Source organism: Pleurodeles waltl, chromosome 7, assembly GCF_031143425.1.
Source record: "Pleurodeles waltl isolate 20211129_DDA chromosome 7, aPleWal1.hap1.20221129, whole genome shotgun sequence".
Taxonomy (NCBI): Eukaryota; Metazoa; Chordata; class Amphibia; order Caudata; family Salamandridae; genus Pleurodeles; species Pleurodeles waltl.
In genome coordinates this window covers 1,057,128,075-1,057,148,209 of record NC_090446.1, presented here as the reverse complement: position 1 = coordinate 1,057,148,209, position 20,135 = coordinate 1,057,128,075, and the positions used below count along the sequence as shown (strand labels likewise).

Sequence of the window (20,135 nt, the reverse complement as noted above, 5' to 3'; positions counted from 1 at the left end):
GGCCAAGACGCGAGTTAAAGTTACCCTAGGGAGCGAATTATAATTACTTGAGATAGCTCTAACTATAACTGCTGAATTTCAATGGTTTTGTACGAGTAAATTCAGAACCTAACGATAACGTCCCTGTAACCTTTGTGCTTTGTCAGTAAATTTCTATGTGTTTTTTTAACGTAAAGTAATTTATTTTACTATACATTTTTCCAACCACCGTTCAACTGTCAGAATAGCCTCAAACTGTATGGAGGGCACTCCTGCTGACACAAGGTTGGGACACTACAAAATGTGTAAGTGTTAGTTACTAAAAGCGGCGCTTACAGGTGTGCGCATTATCATATTAGAAAAGCGGCCGGATGAGGGATGCAATTGGGTACAGTTTGAGCCTGTATTTGTGAAAGTAGCAGCAGGAGGACTGTGATTGCATGGATGACAGTGTAGGTTAATGAGACGTGCCATGTGTATTGGATCCAATATGGTCTAAATATCAAATAAGGCTAAGCGGCATGTGTAATATCATCAGTATTGTATAATGAATACATTATAAACTAAAACATACTGTGACAGCAGATACATATTATACCAACTTGGAAGAACAGCAGTCCTCTTTTGCTAGCCATGATATACTGCCCAATGGGGATGAAAAGTGACCTACTTAAAAGGACCTGCAACTGAGACTGATTTCACTAACCAGTCTTGAGAAAGGCAATCTCGCCGAAACAGGTCTACTTGGTTTCAATAAAGGGATCTGGCATCCATTGAGTGCTCCAATATCCCTGGTGGATTTTTGTTGGTAATAACTTTATGTAATGGCCACTATACACGATGGAAGCACCTGTCCTGCAAAGAGTTTGACAGGAATTAAGTGGCTCTGTGTAAATATATATATATATATATATATATATATATATATATATATATATATATATATATATATATATATATACACTGTGGACTAGTGTCTGGTGCTCTAATTACCAGTACACTGGTACCCAACCCGTGTTAATCAGTAGTACTGCGCTATTGTGTGGCCCCCTTTAGTTTGACTTGCCAGGTTTATGCTCTTGAGGGTGAATATATAACATTTAAAGAGGTGCTCGGGCTGATCTTCAAGGGGTTGAAAAGTTAGGTATATCTGGACGGTTGGTCTAGCGGGAGTCCTGTGAAACCATTTTTTTTTTAAATAGAGCCTACGATTGGCCAGTTCAGGGCGTTGCCTGCTCAAAAGCCAGCCTTCTCTAAGCACGATCAAAGGACATGCACAGTTGGAGGGGGCTGGTTTCACATGCAGGGCTTGGCTAGAGGCCAGGCTCTGCAGCTAGTTCCCTGCTGACAATGCTGAACTGCATGTGTAGCATGGGGTTGGCTGGGTGCGACAGTGTAAAGTGCAGGCCTAGCCCCACCCCCTTTTGAACACAGCCATAATTAGTGTCTAGTTTTTTTGTTTTTTTTGTTTTTTAACCATACACTAAGATCTTATTATCATACCTAATTATAACATTATTTTAACCTTTGTTTTTCAGAGTCTGTATGGATATATATATATATATATATATATATATACATACACATACATAGTCAGATTTAAATATTTTAGGTAAACAACACTGCTTTGCAATGTATTGTAGTTAGACAAATTAATATGTGGGAAGGTGGAGTATCTGCTTATTTTTTCTACGTAGCGTCCTGGCACATTCAGTAGCTGTGGTGGTGGGGAACAAAGGGGCACTCCCTGCACACTCTGTGTAATTGGCACGTAAGAAGGTGATGACCCTCCAACCATGTTTTGAGAGGGCCTTTGGCCTCTGACCTAATCAGTGCCTCAAGGCCCAGAGACCACTGAGGGGTAAGAACACAACATTTTCTAGCTGTCGCGTCAAGATTTTTTAATTCTGTTAAGGAAACGGAGGCCAGGATTATGCTTCTCTCTCTTTACTGAATAACTGACAGCAGCAAATGAAAACACTATACACAGAAAAACTATGTTTCCCAAGATCCTATGTAGTCCATAACACTGCCAATCATAGATAGCCCTCATATACTGTATAAATGTCACCATCCACAAAGTCGCTGATGTTTCTTTGTGATAGATAAAGTCAAACATTGCGTCATCACCCGCACAAACACAGGACTGCAACATCCGGATGTGGAGTCAACAGGACACCAACTTGCAGAAAATCAGGATCACCCCTCGTAACTCACAAATTCTTATCTCCATCTAAAACAGAGGAAAAATAAAATAGTACTCAAACGGTTCTCAGACCTAGAGTAACGGGTGGAGAGCAAAATATATATATATATACAATTTTTGACATAATGTTACATTATTTCAGTCAATAACAGAAAAAAATCATCACTAAAAGGGTGGGATAATCCTCGCCTCCATGTCCTTAATAGAATTGAAAATTCTTGATGCAACAGCTAGAAAATGTTGTATTCTGTGTCAGGACTGGAGGCTTCGGATTATGCTAGTTCAAAGTTGATTTACTATAACTGAAGCCACATCAACAATAGGTTTATGGTAAAATACTTTAAAGGAAGAGTTGGTTGACCAATCAGCTGCTGCCATAATGTCCTCCAAGCGAGAACCTGTCAAAAAAGCCTTGGAAGCCATAGCTCCTCTGACTGAATGAGCCATAAAATTGGAGGTATCTAACCTAGCTTCAGTCATTAACCGTCTAACCCATCTAGCTAATGTAACTGATGACACAGGACCAAAAGGCCTTTGTAATTAAATGAATATTAGGCTTAGGAGGATTAGCCATCCTGATACTATGCAACAGCTTACAAACTAATGGATGTTCTCCCACTGATTTACCGTCAATCTGGGGATGTCCTACTGATATAGTCGACCTAAAATTATTGATTGTTCTAAATGCCAAACCTTGGGCTGCCAAATCTGAGAGGAAATTCACAATTATACTAACGTTCTCCCCCAAGGGATTGATACTCCGTTCACCACACCAACCAGTCCATCTTTTCCAAGATTTGTACCGTTTGTGAGTAGAGGGAGCCCAGGATTGGGACAGGAAGAACAAATCGTTGTCTGAAACTCCCAGAACTTGCCAAAGGTTCCTTAAAGTCTCCATGCCATGAGGGACAACTGTCCTGTCACTATTAACGGATAAGGTAACCCTGCTGGGTCCAGCAACAATCTGAATCGGAAGGGCAGATGAGAGTTCCATCGCCACTGGGAACCATGGCCAAGCTTTCCAAAGCGGGGTCACAAGGACCAATTCCGATGATTGTCTACTCACCTAAGAGAGTACTCTCTGAATCATGGTGAACGGGGGGAAAGCATATAACAAACCCATCTTCCATGACTGAAGGAAAGCTTCTGACCCCATTGCCAGAGGGTCCGGTCTCCAACTGAAGAACCAAGGAAGTTGTGTGGCAAAAAGATCGATGGAATGTGGACCCCATAACAGATTGAGTTTGGAGAATATCTGAGGGTTCAGCTTCCAGTCGCAGCCATCCCTCAGGAAACTGGAGTTCCAGTCCGCAGTCAGGTTGGACCTGCCCAGAATGTACTCCGCTACAACAGAAATCTTATGTTGGAGACAGTACTCCCAAAATTCTTTGGCTATCGTTACCAGCACTTGTGATCTGGTCCCCCCCGGATGGTTTATGTATTGAACCGCCGAAACATTGTCCAAGTGCAGCAGAATGCAACAACTCGCATTCCAAGGGGATAGTGATCGGATCGTAAACGATCCCTCCAAGAGTTCCAGACAATTTATATGGAGTCATTTCTCCTGAGTAAACCATCTTCCCCCTGTTGTCACTGAGCCGCAACAGGCTCCCCATCCCCAAAGGCTGGCAATTGACTCTATCACAAGCTCCGGAGTGGCTACAGATATTACTCTGCCATTCCAAGCAGCCATATGGTTCAACCATTAAGAGATCTCTGCTTTGGCCTCGTTGGAATGCTGGATCAGTTCCAAATAGGATAGACCCCTGCGAAGGTGTAGGATTTTCAAGCGCTGAGGGGCTAAATAATGGATCCCAGGAAGATCGCATGAATGGAAGAGGTCAGAAGGCCTACCGGATGAGCTAACGTCCTCAATGATATATTCGGAGAGGCAAGGGCTTCTCTCAACTCTTTCTTGATCGTGGTCCTCTTCTAAAGAGGCAACATGCTTGCGATTTGAGGGAGTCTATTTGAAACCTAAAAATTCTATATTCTGAGAGGGAGTCAACATCGACTTTTCCAGATTGATGAGGTAACCTAGGTCTTAGAGAAGGCAGATAGTCCATGACAGATGTGTCAGAAGAGTATATTTGGATTGGGCCATGAGCAGGATGACGGCCAGTTAAATAATCAGACGAACACCACTCTCTCTGAGGGATTGTACCATTCATCGTAAGAGCTTGGTAAAACACCACGTGGCGGGTGACAGGCCGAACAGGAGGACAGTAAATTCGTAACATTGATCTCTCCAGAAAAATTGGAAGAGTCTGTGATGTGGTCCGAAGATCGGGACAGTTAGATAAGCGTTCTTGAGGTCTAGTCGCACAAGAAAATCTTTTTCGTGTAGCAAGTCTCTTAGAAGATGGATACCCTCCATCTTTAAGCGACGATATACTAACCAAGAATTGAATTCCTTTAGATTGAGAACCAGACGAGAACCTCTGCCTTTCTTTTGCACCAGAAAAATGGGACTGATAAACCGGAGAGGGTCTGGAGTCGTCCTGATTATGGCGTGTTTGCGAAGCAAAGCAGAAACTTCTAGATCTATGAAAGAGCTCTCTTTTCAGGAAAAATGAAAATTCTGAGACAAATTGGACTTCTGAGGCATTGCACAGAACTCTAGTCTGAACCCTTGAACAGTTTCCCAGATCCAAGGATCTGGAGAGAGACTCTCCCAGTAACTTACACAATGTTGTATTCTGCTCCCCAAGTTTACTTCCGAAAAAGGGAATAATTCTCCCCTCTGGTGTTGTCTGAAGGGCGTACCTGCCTCGGTTACAGTCTTGGTAGCCACAGCCGTAGCCCCTTCGTGATCTGGAGGGATAGAATCCCCCAGAGGTAGATCCTCTTCCTCTTTCCACAAATCCTCCTGAGGCCTGATGGAATCCATGGCCCAGCGAACGACCTCTGAATCGCCTGGCCCTGGCAAAAAAGGCCTCCACTAACCATTTTCCTCATGGATGATTGGGCTTTGAATAAGGCCGTAAAAGTGGCCACATATTTCCCCAAATCTTTAACAAAGTTGTCCCTGATCAACATTCCGTTTGCTAAAGTGCCCGCCTCATTGGGGGCTAGCTCTGCCAGTTTACGATCAATCCGCCTCAGGAAGAACCATCTCCTCTCAGTAGAAATAGCACAGTTTGCATTGCCGAGCAGACATATGCCTCTTTGAGACCTTTGCAATATAGTGCCCGAATCTAAGGGACTGTTGGTTTCTTTAGCTTGCACTGCCAGTTCGAAGATCTTTGGAATGGGGCCAGATATGTCCGACAACTTGTTCTGGCATCCTTTTCAGGCTCTATCCAAACCCTTTGGGGATCTTTGGTGATTTTTTTATAAAAAATTGCCAGATTTGGATCTAATGCTGGGGTATATGCGACTTTCTCTAGAAGTGAGGGGCGTGGACATTCTGAGCATAGAGTGCTACGTACGTCGCAGTCGAAACCTTTACAGATTCTGACCTGTATGTAGTGCGCTACCTCAGCGCAAGGAATCCATACGGTAGATCTTGGGTGGATGACAGATTCAGGGGCGAAGGACAAGGTCTTTTGGGCCTGACTGTCTTCCTCAAGGTTGTTAATTTTGCGTTTGCGTTTACCTGAGGGTTTAGAGTCGTTTTCATGCTCCAATTCTGAGGAATAGGAGGACTCCGACTCTGCAATCTGTAACGTATTTGTAGACAGTCTAGGAAGAGACCCTGCACCTTCCAAGGAAAAGAAAGGGTCATATTTGTGGTCCTTGAGCACTGACACAGCCATCTGTGCAAGAATCTCCGCCGATGATGATTGACCCACAGAGGCTCTCTGGGCAAAGTCCACGTCTGATGCCAGATCATTTCTGGGCATATTCACCATAGGGAGTTTCCCTCTTAGTTCACTCTGGCCATATCGGACTAATGGGTGGGTAAAAGGCTTCAAAGCCTTTATTAGAGCCTGGTTTACTGAGTCCTGGACATGGCTGCCCAGGGCTTCCACAAGTCTTTCCTCTATTCCATATTCCATATTCCGCATGCATGTCAGGTAAAACTCCTCTTCGTCAACATAGTACGCCAACTTATTAATGAGAGGAGGAGTTCAAGAGGGGCCACCCAAAAGGTAAAATAAGCGCACCAAAGTGCTTCCAAAAATGGCTCTGATAAATAAGAGTTGGAGGGAGCACCTGTAAAACACCTATGGCAAGTCCCTACAACGTTTATGCGCCCCGTCGGGCATTCAGGGATAGCTTGCTGTACTTCGAAACTCGCATTGTGCTCTGAGGCACGATCGGAATGAAAGGTGCCGTCAGAGCACATGCGCGAGTCGGAAGTAGAAAGAGGACCGAGTCCTCCACCTCCGGCCGCAGCTAGAGCACGCAGGAGCCACGCACAGAGTCCACAGGCTCCCAGAGTGAGAAGTGTAAATCTGCAAGGAAATTTGACCAATATGCAAAAAAGGGTCAGGAGACCCGACAGTGTTTTCCTGATTGCGCATCACCTCAAAAATTCAGAGAGTGCCCACGATCGGAAAACCACTTGGGCACAGCGGTAGGTCAGGTTCACATCCCACTCTACAAGAGCTGGTTAAATTAATAGACAATCATTAATCAAATAGAAAAGAAAACAATGACACTTATCTTGTGCTGTGAGCAGCAAAGAAATAGGGGGAACTTTGTGGATGGTGACATTTATATACAAGGGCTATCTATGATTGGACAGTGTTCTGGACTACACGGTCTCCAGGGAAAACAGGTATTTCTGTTTATAGTGTTTTCATTGGCTGCTGTCAGTTATTCAGTAAAGAGAGAGAAGCATAATCCGAAGCCTCCGGTCCTGACATAGAATCAAGGGACAGAGGCAGGTCCTGGAACCCAGTCTGTTTGCCAACTTTGTGCAGTAGTAGATCCGCCCAGTCCACAACCGCACTTGATGTCAGTGGACTATGAGAGGCCACAGGAGCTCAGCTCACCTAGTAAGAGGAGGTTATTCATGAATATTGCACAGGCGTGCAGTGGGGCTAAACACTGCATCAGTTTAGTAACCATTATGAGAAGCCTTTGGGTGCAGGACAGAATTGTGCAGTGCCATACAAGCTCCTGCCCAACTCTTAGTCATTTTAGGCCAAAATGTTCCTTTGCCACAGGTTCAAGTCTCTTCGACTGCCCCTACACCTTAGGAAGACTTGAGAACAAGAGCTGAGCGTTGCTTGGACTACAAGTGGTGGAGGGCGCACACAGACTTCAGGACTGAGAAAGCTCGGCTCTCTCTTAGCAAGGAGAAGACGCGAGCTGGACACCCCTCTTCGCCTCAGAATGGCTTCCTTCCTCCCTCTATTGATTTACTGTCAGCACTAATATTGCTGTTGACATTATCTCATTTTTGAGGAGCAGTTGGTGCCTCCAGCCCTTGGGTTCACCACAGGTTACAGTTATCAGCATAGAGGGCTCCATTAATCATGGCATCGCACTAATCATGGTGCACGGCTTGTCAAGTGCTATGTAATTCTACAGCGCACCATGACAGGGTGACCTAATGGGCTATACGCGAGTGGCGGCAACCTGCAGTAAGTGAGGTCTTCAGAAATAGTCAGAGGTTGTGGCCACAGAATCTCACATTGTGCCGCACTCCTCTGAATTTCTCATGAGGCTGGTTGTCCCCTGTGCTCCTTCTTCTCACATGGAAGAGTATTTTCAGCTCCAACAGCCAGATCTTGAGCCTGAGAAGGATGCAGTTGTTTTGTATGCCCCACCAGTGTTATAAGGCGATATGAAAGACCACCAGTGGCCAGAGGGGCGTTATGGCTGCTACTTTTCATAGGTCAAATCTTTAATTTTAATTCACTCGATCTGGAAATCTCAATTACAACTTCGAAGTGCAAAGCAAGTTACCTGATGTGCTTTTAAGCCAGTCAGAGTTAAAATAGCATTAAAATGTAAATATTAATGTAGAATTTAAATGTGGTAGTAGATAAAACTACAATATTAGGGTGCATGCTTAGCTGCAAGTGTGATCATAGATATTATGTATGTCACTTAGGGATAGGCAGAAATGTCCCTGGATTGCTATCTCTGGGGTCATGAAGGCAGTGTTAGAAAGTGAAGGTAGACCAGGCTCCCAGATCCTTGTGCACTTTTGGTAGATTCCACACCTTGCCCTTGGCTCAGTCGGAATTAGGACGCTGTTCATGGCGAAAGGGTAAAACAGTTTAAGGACCATTCCACATATAGGGGGGCGCGTAACTTGTGTAATGTGCTATAGTTTAATTGTGTAACATTACAGCCAAATTGCACCAGTTGACATGGAATTAGGTGAGGAGCATAACCCACCATTTAACACTATTTTCGTAGCTCAAAATGCACCCTCACATCCATAATGGACCCGAAGATGCATTTTGAGCTAAGAAAATAGTGGTAAATGCAACGCAAACAGCAACAGCCGGAAGCTGCTCACTAAGTTTGTTGTTCCTGTGCTCCTGGGGTAGGATTTTTGTGCCAAATTACTCATAATTGATGAACAGGTTCATTTTCTGTCATTCCTCGTCAAAAGAGTAATGCCAAATTATCAAAATTGCTTGGCAGTACTACTTGGCAACTCCCTCGCATTTCTCCTGTCCACAGAAAATACTTAGGGCCTGATTTAGAGTTGGCGGATGTGGTTACTCCTTCACAAACATGTCAAATATCCCGTCCGCCATATTACGATTCCATTATATCCTATGGGAATCGTAATAGGGCGGACGGGATATCCATCACGTTTGTGGCATAGTAACCCATCCGCCAAACTATAAATCAGGCCTTTAGTTATAGATCTAAGGTTCATCATATATTTCCCATTGCCTGCTATTCTAGTTTGTTCCAATGATCAAAATAAAATGTCGTGGAAGGGGGTGCAGGCAAAGAAAGTGCTCGATGCTTAGAGTACAACCTGTTGGATGGCGAGAAAGCTATGGAGAGTTTTACATTTCCAAACAATGATTGGGAATATTTAATCAAATCCTGTATCAACCAATATGAAGAAAACTGATTTTCCACTGTTTTGTGGCGCTCAAATGTGCAATGCATGGAACTGTTTTTCCCTTATACCTCTCACTATTTGTACAGGTACACAAAAAACTACATCCCTTTCATCCACTCCTTGTTGAATAAATCACAACAATTGTACTGTAACAAATATCCCCCTCTGTGCCCCATGCCAAATTATTAAGGAATTCAAGCCTGTGGTCTCTCACTTATGCACTGCATATTTTGATTAGACATTGCTGAAATTCTTTTTCAGTCTAGTCTTACAGTCAGTCGACAAATAGAAACAAGGCCATGTGCACAAAATACTCCCACAAAATACCCCCACATTGAGCTGGTTATGGGGCTGTGGTCTTCTGATGTTTTCATGACGTTACTCCTTATGTTAAAATATATGAAGACAAATATAATAAGTAAAAAAGCATACCCATGAACATGCATAAAGTCTTTGGGGGGTTCCCTCTTCATGTGTTTATCTGTTCAGCTACGATTCACATTTTGCTTCACTCGGCATACAGCATGAGGCAGTGGCGTTCTTGAAGTGTGAGTGATGGCCTTTTGCTTGATCATATATGCATATCTGCCTAAATAGAAGTGTCCTTCGGTGGAATGTCGGGCAGACTGATATTTTGCTTTGCCCATATTTTATCTTTACACGCTTAATCATTTTTTTAATTTATTTTTAGACAACCTTGTGTTTTAAAACAATGGGGTCGATTATGACTTTTTTTAAATTTATTTTTAGCCACCCATGTCTTTTAAAACTATGGGGTCGATTATGACTTCGGCAGACGGAAAAGCCTGTCTGCCAAAGTCCCGACGGGTAGGTTGCCACCATTGCGCCCGCCTCTTTGTCTGTCCCATTTTGAGTTTCCTGCTGGGTCAGCGGACGGAAACAGAATTTCCACCCTCTGGCCCAGCAGGAAACGGCCTACAGCATTGTCGCCAGCTCGTAATAGAGCCGGTGGCAATGATGTAGTGCGGAGGGTGCACCAGCACCCGTCGCAAAGTTCTCTGTCTGCACTGTCTGACGGGGCTGGCCAGGGGGGGCCCTGCACTGCCCATGCTAAGTTCCCCCTTTGGGCTCCCTGCACCCTGTTTCCACCAGCTGTTTCTTGGCTGTGCTACCGCCATGAAACCGCTGGTGTAGAGGGGAGTTGTAATCCCCAGTGCAGCGTAGCAAGCAGCGCTGTCCTGCGTGTTAGGACTTCCAGCACTGCCAGTCCATCCTGTGGCAGTAAAGTGCAGTGCTGGCGGTCCAACCGCCGCAGTGGTAATGTGGTGGTCGGACCACCACATTGGCGGCGGTCCGACCGCCACCACGATTGTAATGAGGGCCTATGTCTTAAGGTTACAGTAATTCAAAGCCAATACAGTTTTTCCTTGCCTAAATACTGATTTTCCTTTTAATAGTGTTAAAACTGAAAATGGTATCTAAGAAATTTCTAACAAGGACTTACACAAGGCCCTAGCAGGACTTTTAAACATTTAGAAAAATAGCTCAAATTTCAAAAATCAGTTTCTAATGACAATTTTGGGAATTTTAGTTGTGTGATCAGGTATTGGCTGAATAGTCCAGCAAATGCAAAGTCTTAGACCCCACTGCTGATCCACCAATGTAGGAAGTTGGCTCTGTATATTCTGTTTCAAAATCAGAAATAGTGTGCACAGAGTCCAAGGGTTCCCCTTAGAGGTAAGATAGTGGCAAAATTAGATAATTTTAATGTTCTATTTTGTGGTAGTGTGGTCGAGCAGTAGGCTTATGTAAGGAAATGCCTCCTTGGCATGGTTGCCCCCTGACTTTTTGCCTTTGCTGATGCTATGTTTACAATTGAAAGTGTGCTGAGGCCTGCTAACCAGGCCCCAGCACCAGTGTTCTTTCCCTAACCTGTACTTTTGTATCCACAATTGGCAGACCCTGGCATCCAGATAAGTCCCTTGTAACTGGTATTTCTAGTACCAAGGGCCCTGATGCCAAGGAAGGTCTCTAAGGGCTGCAGCATGTCTTATGCCACCCTGGAGACCTCTCACTCAGCACAGACACACTGCTTGCCAGCTTGTGTGTGCTAGTGAGGACAAAACGAGTAAGTCGACATGGCACTCCCCTCAGGGTGCCATGCCAGCCTCTCACTGCCTATGCAGTATAGGTAAGACACCCCTCTAGCAGGCCTTACAGCCCTAAGGCAGGGTGCACTATACCATAGGTGAGGGTACCAGTGCATGAGCATGGTACCCCTACAGTGTCTAAACAAAACCTTAGACATTGTAAGTGCAGGGTAGCCATAAGAGTATATGGTCTGGGAGTTTGTCAAACACGAACTCCACAGCACCATAATGGCTACACTGAAAACTGGGAAGTTTGGTATCAAACTTCTCAGCACAATAAATGCACACTGATGCCAGTGTACATTTTATTGTAAAATACACCCCAGAGGGCACCTTAGAGGTGCCCCCTGAAACTTAACCGACTCTCTGTGTAGGCTGACTAGTTTTAGCAGCCTGCCACAAACCGAGACATGTTGCTGGCCCCATGGGGAGAGTGCCTTTGTCACTCTGAGGCCAGTAACAAAGCCTGCACTGGGTGGAGATGCTAACACCTCCCCCAGGCAGGAATTGTCACACCTGGCGGTGAGCCTCAAAGGCTCACCTCCTTTGTGCCAACCCAGCAGGACACTCCAGCTAGTGGAGTTGCCCGCCCCCTCCGGCCAGGCCCCACTTTTGGCGGCAAGGCCGGAGAAAATAATGAGAAAAACAAGGAGGAGTCACTGGCCAGTCAGGACAGCCCCTAAGGTGTCCTGAGCTGAAGTGACTCTAACTTTTAGAAATCCTCCATCTTGCAGATGGAGGATTCCCCCAATAGGGTTAGGATTGTGACCCCCTCCCCTTGGGAGGAGGCACAAAGAGGGTGTACCCACCCTCAGGGCTAGTAGCCATTGGCTACTAACCCCCCAGACCTAAACACGCCCTTAAATTTAGTATTTAAGGGCTACCCTGAACCCTAGAAAATTAGATTCCTGCAACTACAAGAAGAAGGACTGCCTAGCTGAAAACCCCTGCAGAGGAAGACCAGAAGACGACAACTGCCTTGGCTCCAGAAACTCACCGGCCTGTCTCCTGCCTTCCAAAGATCCTGCTCCAGCGACGCCTTCCAAAGGGACCAGCGACCTCGACATCCTCTGAGGACTGCCCCGGCTTCGAAAAGACAAGAAACTCCCGAGGACAGCGGACCTGCTCCAAGAAAAGCTGCAACTTTGTTTCCAGCAGCTTTAAAGAACCCTGCAAGCTCCCCGCAAGAAGCGTGAGACTTGCAACACTGCACCCGGCGACCCCGACTCGGCTGGTGGAGATCCAACACCTCAGGAGGGACCCCAGGACTACTCTGATACTGTGAGTACCAAAACCTGTCCCCCCTGAGCCCCCACAGCGCCGCCTGCAGAGGGAATCCCGAGGCTTCCCCTGACCGCGACTCTTTGAATCCAAAGTCCCGACGCCTGGGAGAGACCCTGCACCCGCAGCCCCCAGGACCTGAAGGACCGGACTTTCACTGGAGAAGTGACCCCCAGGAGTCCCTCTCCCTTGCCCAAGTGGAGGTTTCCCCGAGGAACCCCCCCCTTGCCTGCCTACAGCGCTGAAGAGATCCCGAGATCTCTCATAGACTAACATTGAAAACCCGACGCTTGTTTCTACACTGCACCCGGCCGCCCCCGCGCTGCTGAGGGTGAAATTTCTGTGTGGGCTTGTGTCCCCCCCGGTGCCCTACAAAACCCCCCTGGTCTGCCCTCCGAAGACGCGGGTACTTACCTGCAAGCAGACCGGAACCGGGGCACCCCCTTCTCTCCATTCTAGCCTACGTGTTTTGGGCACCACTTTGAACTCTGCACCTGACCGGCCCTGAGCTGCTGGGGTGGTGACTTTGGGGTTGCTCTGAACCCCCAACGGTGGGCTACCTTGGACCAAGAACTAAGCCCTGTAAGTGTCTTACTTACCTGGTTAACCTAACAAATACTTACCTCCCCTAGGAACTGTGAAAATTGCACTGTGTCCACTTTTAAAACAGCTATTTGTGAATAACTTGAAAAGTATACATGCAATTTTGATGATTTGAAGTTCCTAAAGTACTTACCTGCAATACCTTTCGAATGAGATATTACATGTAGAATTTGAACCTGTGGTTCTTAAAATAAACTAAGAAAAGATATTTTTCTATATAAAAACCTATTGGCTGGATTTGTCTCTGAGTGTGTGTACCTCATTTATTGTCTATGTGTATGTACAACAAATGCTTAACACTACTCCTTGGATAAGCCTACTGCTCGACCACACTACCACAAAATAGAGCATTAGTATTATCTATTTTTGCCACTATCTTACCTCTAAGGGGAACCCTTGGACTCTGTGCATGCTATTCCTTACTTTGAAATAGCACATACAGAGCCAACTTCCTACAGCTTATCAGAGGGTAGTGTTAAGCATTTGTTGTACACACACAGGCAATAAATGAGGAACACACACTCAAAGACTTACTCCAGGCCAATAGGTTTTTATATAGAAAAATATATTTTCTTAATTTAATTTTAGAACCACAAGTTCAAGATTTGAAGTAAATACATAAAATGCAAGGTACTCCACACAGGTAAGTTAGGAACTTTGAATTAGGGCGATAGCATACACAGTTTTAGTAAACATGGCAAAAAGCTATTTTAAAAGTGGACACAGCAAAAATCAACAGTTCCTGGGGGAGGTAAGTAATGGTTAGTTTGTCAGGTAAGTAAGACACTTACAAGTCTAAGTTTCTGGGCATAGGCAGCCCACCGTTGGGGGTTCAAGACAACCCCAAAGTTACCACACCAGCAGCACAGGGCGGGTCAGGTGCAGAGGTCAAAGAGGTGCCCAAAACACATAGGCACCTATGAAGGACAGGGGTGCCCCAGTTCCAGTCTGCCAGCAGGTAAGTACCCGTGTCCTCAGAGGGCAGACCAGGGGGGTTTTGTAGAGCACTGGGGGGGACACAAGTAGGCACACAAAATACACCCTCAGCGGCACAGGGGTGGCCGGGTACAATGTGCAAAGCAGGCGTTGGGTTTTGTATTAGAATCAATGGAGAGACCCAGGGGTCACTCTAGCAGTGCAGGCAGGCTACGGAGAGCTTCTGGGGCCAGCTACCAACTGGGCTAGGCAGAGGGTCACCTGATGGTCACTCCTGCACTGAGGTTCGGTTCCTTCTGGTCCTGGGGGCTGTGGGTGCAGTGCTTGGTCCAGGCGTCGGGTCCCTTGTTACAGGCAGTCGCGGTCAGGGGTAGCCTCTGGATTCTCTCTGCATGCGTTGCTGTGGGAGTCCAGGGGGATCGTCTCAAGCTACTCATGAGGTTGCAGCTGCCTGGGAGTCCTCCCTGTGGTGTTGGTTCTCTGGAGCTCGAGCCGGGGGCGTCGGGTGCATAGGGTGAAGTCTCACGCTTCCGGCGGGAAGAGTGAAGTCTTTAGAAGTTGCAAGAAAGTTGCAAAAGTTGTTTCAGTTGTTGAGCAGAGCTGCTACTCACAGGAGTTTCTTGGTCCTTCGGTTCAGGGCAGTCCTCTGAGGCTTCAGAGGTCGCTGGTCCCTGTCAGATGCATCGCTTTTGCAGTTTTCTTCGAGTCAGGAGACAGGCCGGTAGGGCTGGGGCCAAAGCAGTTGTCGTCTCCATCGACTCTGCAGGGCTTTCAGGTCAGCAGTCCTTCTTCTTGTTTCAGGTTGCAGGAATCTGATTTCCTGGGTTCTGGAGTGCCCCTAAATACTAAATTTAGGGGTGTGTTTAGGTCTGGGGGCAGTAGCTAATGGCTACTGTCCTGGAGGGTGGCTACATTCTCTTTGTGCCTCCTCCCTGAGGGGAGGGGACACATCCTTAATCCTATTGGGGGAATCCTTCAACCTTAAGAGGATTTCTAAAGGCAGGGGTCACCTCAGCTCAGGGCACCTTAGGGGCTGTCCTAACTGGTGTGTGACTCCTCCTTGTTTTTCTCATTATCTCCTCCAGCCTTGCTGCTAAAAGTGGGGGCAGTGGCCGGAGGGGCGGGCATCTCCACTAGCTGGGATGCCTTGGGGCGCTGTAACAAAAGGGGTGAGCCTTTGAGGCTCACCACCAGGTGTTACAGTTCCTGCAGGGGGAGGTAAGAAGCACCTCCACCCAGTACAGGCTTTGTTCTGGCCACAGAGTGACAAAGGCACTCTCCCCATGTGGCCAGCAACTCGTCTGGTGGTGGCAGGCTTGCAGAAACTGGTCAGCCTAACACTAGAAGTCAGACTGGTGGTATTCAGGGGGCATCTCTAAGATGCCCTCTGGGTGTATTTTACAATAAATTCCACACTGGCATCAGTGTGCATTTATTGTGCTGAGAAGTTTGATACCAAACTCCCCAGATTTCAGTGTAGCCATTATGGAATTGTGAAGTTTGTGTTTGACAAACTCCCAGCCCATATACTCTTTATGGCTACCCTGCACTTACAATGTCTAAGGTTTTGCTTAGACACTTTAGGGGCATAGTGCTCATGCACATATGCCATCACCTGTGGTATAGTGCACCCTGCCTTAGGGCTGTAAGGCCTTCTAGAGGGGTGACTCACCTATGCCACAGGCAGTGTGAGGTTGACATGGCACTCTGAGGGGAGTGCCATGTCGACTTAGTCATTTTCTTCCCACCAGCACACACAAGCCATGCTGCAGCCCTTAGAGACCTTCCTTGGCATCAGGGCCCTTGGTACCAGGGGTAACATTTACAAGGGACTTATCTGAGTTCCAGGGCTATGCCAATTGTGGAAGCAAGGGTACAGTTTAGGGAAAGATCACTGCTGCTGGGGCCTGGTTAGCAGGGTCCCAGCACACTTTGAATCATAACTGGCATCAGCAAAAGGCAAAAAGTCAGGGTGTAACAATGCCAAGGAGGCATTTCCTTACAAAGTGTATGGCCAGGACATTTAGGCGGTGGCATGTTTTCTTTTTTTATTCTTCTTTTTATTTTTGTGGGACCTCCTTTCAAAATAACCATCGCCCTAGCTTGCTAAGGTCAAGTCTTTTGGCTTTGTCAGTGCTTGTTTTGTATTACTCTACAGGATCAAAATGATGATTCGATGGTTGCATCAAATGACAGAGTAGCCACCCCCCACCAGCAGCAATATGGCGACCAGACATGTGAAATTCTGTGGCCACACATGGTGCCCCATCCTGTGAAGATGGGAATACCGCCTGGTCTCCTCGGCCACCCTTCCTCCAAGCTGGCTACCCTCATGAATAGTGCAAAGATCCACACTTTCCTGCAATATAACCCCATCGTTTCTTAATAAGCCCTTCGACCCACCACTGGTGTGTGTTCAGCCGTGCTCAATAGCTCTTGAAGTACACAAGCGAGTGCTGCGGCTGCTAAATGTTTCGCATTCAGCAGCAGCATGTTGTCAACCAAGTCATGCCCACCATATGAGAAGATGTTTTTTGTTTTAAGTGACAAACATAACAGCAGTAACGAAGCTCGCCAACGCAGGGGTTTTAGACGATGACTGCTTTAAACGGGGCTGAACTCGAGTTTGAACCATTCTGTTTTATGTTGGTATTTATGTATGGATTTCCTACCCCTAACATGGATGTTAACATTGAACTATTACAACCCTTTTCTCCACCGGGTGTTGTCTTGATACCTCCGTTTCGCGCTACAAACGTGCTTGTTTTTCTCATTTCTGCACCTAGTGTTGGAAAGAGTAATTTCTGGCCTGAAGAGCTCATCTTCGAGGACCTGGAATTTAATATATAGTTTTGTTACCCATGTATACTTTTTGTCTTCTTCGATTCAAAGGTATCATCGACCCCACAGTCCCCGAGACCATCATAACATTCTTAGATTTTGCAAAATTGTTCTGTGCAAAGTTTGCCATTAAGATCTGAATTACATTTGCACTCTATAAGAAAATTATTCATAGTGTGGCGTTTGTGACGCATATTGTACTTTTTCCACTGTGTATAACTTGAATTCAATTATTAGATTGAAATATCCATAAACCACAGAAGTGATGGTTCCAACTTTTTCCAATAACACGCCACCGCCGCTCCCCCCATCACACACATGTACACACACAGAGACTTGGCAAAGACAAGGATTGGTAGTTACACAACAATTACTTATTGGCGCCGGTTAGCATATTTCCATTTTTGTTGACGGTTCCTGTCTGTTGGGGGAGGTGGGATTAGGGGAATTAGCGCGAAGCATAATTAAAACTCTCGCTAACCCTTGCATGAAATCGCTGGTGGGACCCTAAGATAATTGGGTCTGACACCCTCCGCCTTCCGCGCGCCCCCCGGTTTGCTGAAGGAAGTGCGGAGAGGGGAGGCCCGGGCGCCATTGAAGGTCTCATGAGGAGAAGAGGCCCTGACATGGGCCAGACGCGGCCGCCTCGCACCGGTCCCTGCGGCCTGGAAGCCCAGTGAACCTGTTGTTTATCGGCGAGGCGCTATCCGCACTTCGCTGTCTATGGCGGTTCACATTCCATGCTGGGTATCGCGACAACCCCTGGCGCCTAGAGTAAAGGTTAGTTTGTCGTAAGAAGCGCTACGAGATCAGATCACCTGCTGTAAACATTGGTGTCTTTTCTTTGCATAAATTACTGCAACTTTGCTTTTTAATTTATACCCTAGAGATAGGAGCGTTTATGATTGGATGACAGAATTTGAATATTTGTGTTTGGTTTTACTACGATGGCTGCATGTATATAATTATATTCGCACTTGAGTTTTTGTGTATTGACTATATATGGTGATACGGAAAGGGCGCTAAGTGTATATAGAAAGGGCATTAGAAAGGCCGAACCGCTCGAGGCAACCATACGCTAACCAGACCAGCCCAAGGAAGACGCAGGAGCAGTGACGTGCATATGAAGTGGGAGAAAAGCGTTGTCTGGAGTTTTCATGGCACTAAACTACGGGTCCTCCGCACTCCCCCCCTTCCCCGTTCATGCTGGCCGAGAGGTGCACTTACCGTGGCTTCAATACAGGCCGACGAGTCACGCCCCTTTTCGAGATGACTGGATGATGCTATATGCCATACATGGATGGCCTGTCCACACCCTTGTTATTGAATGAAGAGGCATGAGATACAAGAATGGCCTGTCCACACCAGTTTTGTTGAATACAAAGGTGTCTGACACATGACTGGCATGTTGAGGTCCCCTGGCTGAATGGCAGTGCATGGATGACCTACCCACGCCCCTTTGTATTCAATGAAGAGTGCTAGATACGTAAATGGCCTGTCCAGAGCTCTTTGTATTGAAGGAAGAGGTATGAGATACTTGAATGGCCTGTCCTCACTCCTTTTATTGCATGGAGGGTTATCGGATGCATCAGTGGCTAGTCTAATTCCCCGTGACATGATACCTAAGTTGCCTAGCCTCACCCCTGTGACTGAGAGAAGGTCCATGACAATGCAGGCATGTCCTGCCTAAGTCTAAGTCTCCTTTGGATCAATGAAGAGGTGGGACAATGGATGACGCCCTAACTGCATGCGCATTACACAAATGAATACCTGTAATGATGGATGTTGATGAGTCCATGCTTCTATACACCGTGAGAAGAAGTTGGGCTCTGCATAAGTGGCCTGTCCAGGTCCCCTCTAACTGCATTAGGAGATATAAAAGCTTATGACTGGCCGCAGCATAATACCTTAAATTGAATTGCAAAACACAAGGACACTAGACATGCCTCGACCATTCCAGTTCATTCAGTAGTAAATATTGTTGGGGATAATACATGATCTGCATAATAACACTTTCTCATCCAAGTCAGAAAGCACATACAAAAGCCGTATATTTTGCCCATTTAGTGCCCCATTATAAGTACAGATGTTTTTAGTGCAACAAATGTGTGCAAGTAGGCTGCTACCACCATCTAGGTGGAGAATGGCAAGAGGCTGGCTGGGGGATAAAGGACTTACTTCTGCAGAAGAGTGATGCATTCTCTTGGATATGTGAGTCCTGAAGAAGGGGTCTCGTTCAGAGTGAAGCTGAGTGATTTGGATTCTGTGGAGAGTTGAGAGATAAAGCCATCTAATCTCATACCAGACATCGATTCCTGGATTGGCTCTAAACAGGAATTCTGTTTTGATCGGGTTCGATTTGAGGCAGTCACTTGATTCAACGTTTGAATGAGCAGAAGGCAGTTTTTGAGTCATTGCTAATTGAGGTCTCCACATATTCTAACATTTTTTGGTGACTGTTGTTAACAGCTGCAATTTTGGTGTAATCTCTTTACCTCTCAGTGCCCTTTCTCGTGACTTGTAAATCGAAAAATATGAATACTTGTTTTCAAAGTGAGATTTGATGAACATTTGTTTGGTAATTTTAAATGTCGAAATAGAAGCATGCAGTAAAGTTTTTTTTTTTTTTTACAAAAATGTCATCAATTGGAGACACACAATTCATAAAAGCTGCATTTATTATAATGTCTCTATTGTTAAGTTACATATTTAAAATTCCTCCACCTTTCTTCACATAAAAGGAGAAAATTTAACATTGAACCTTCTAGCATTGTCAACTCCCCATGTGCAAATGTGCCCTATACAATGTGAACACTTGTAAAAATATATTTTCACTTTGGAGTTTTGTAATGGCTCAATAGTAGACATTGTAGATGATTACATTATCAATAATCTGTTTGCAGTAACATAAAAGTGTCACAATTTAATTTCCAGCTGCATTAGTACCTCCTGGTTGAAAATATCCGCCAGATTCCAGTTTGAGCTATCACATTGTCAAACCTTATGGATTTTGCCTACAACAGGGATACAGGTGTTAATCCTTTGGAATGCCTTTCCATGCCCCAAGAACACCTCTGGAAAGGATGGAGGGCTAACTTCAACTGTCGATTCTCCGACTACTGTGGTCAGGTTTTAGTTCAGTATTTTCTCAGGCTTGACACTCATTTGCCTGAATCACCAGCTGCGGGTA

The 20,135-nt window shown here is 45.9% G+C and overlaps 1 protein-coding gene across 8 annotated transcripts in view; it reads left to right on the top strand.

Moving 5' to 3' along the window:
• The window catches only part of RHBDL3 (rhomboid like 3), a 541,614-nt gene that overhangs the window by 274,770 nt on the left and 246,709 nt on the right, over positions 1-20,135 (top strand). Inside the window, exon 1 of one of the 8 annotated variants that reach the window (XM_069199953.1) lies at positions 17,540-17,725. The exons of the other annotated variants lie outside the window; for them this stretch is intronic. Within the exon in view, the coding sequence (XP_069056054.1) occupies positions 17,669-17,725 (57 nt within the window). The 5' untranslated portion in view covers positions 17,540-17,668. Of the gene's footprint in view, positions 1-17,539; positions 17,726-20,135 lie in introns of those variants that run through there. 8 annotated transcript variants of the gene reach the window in all.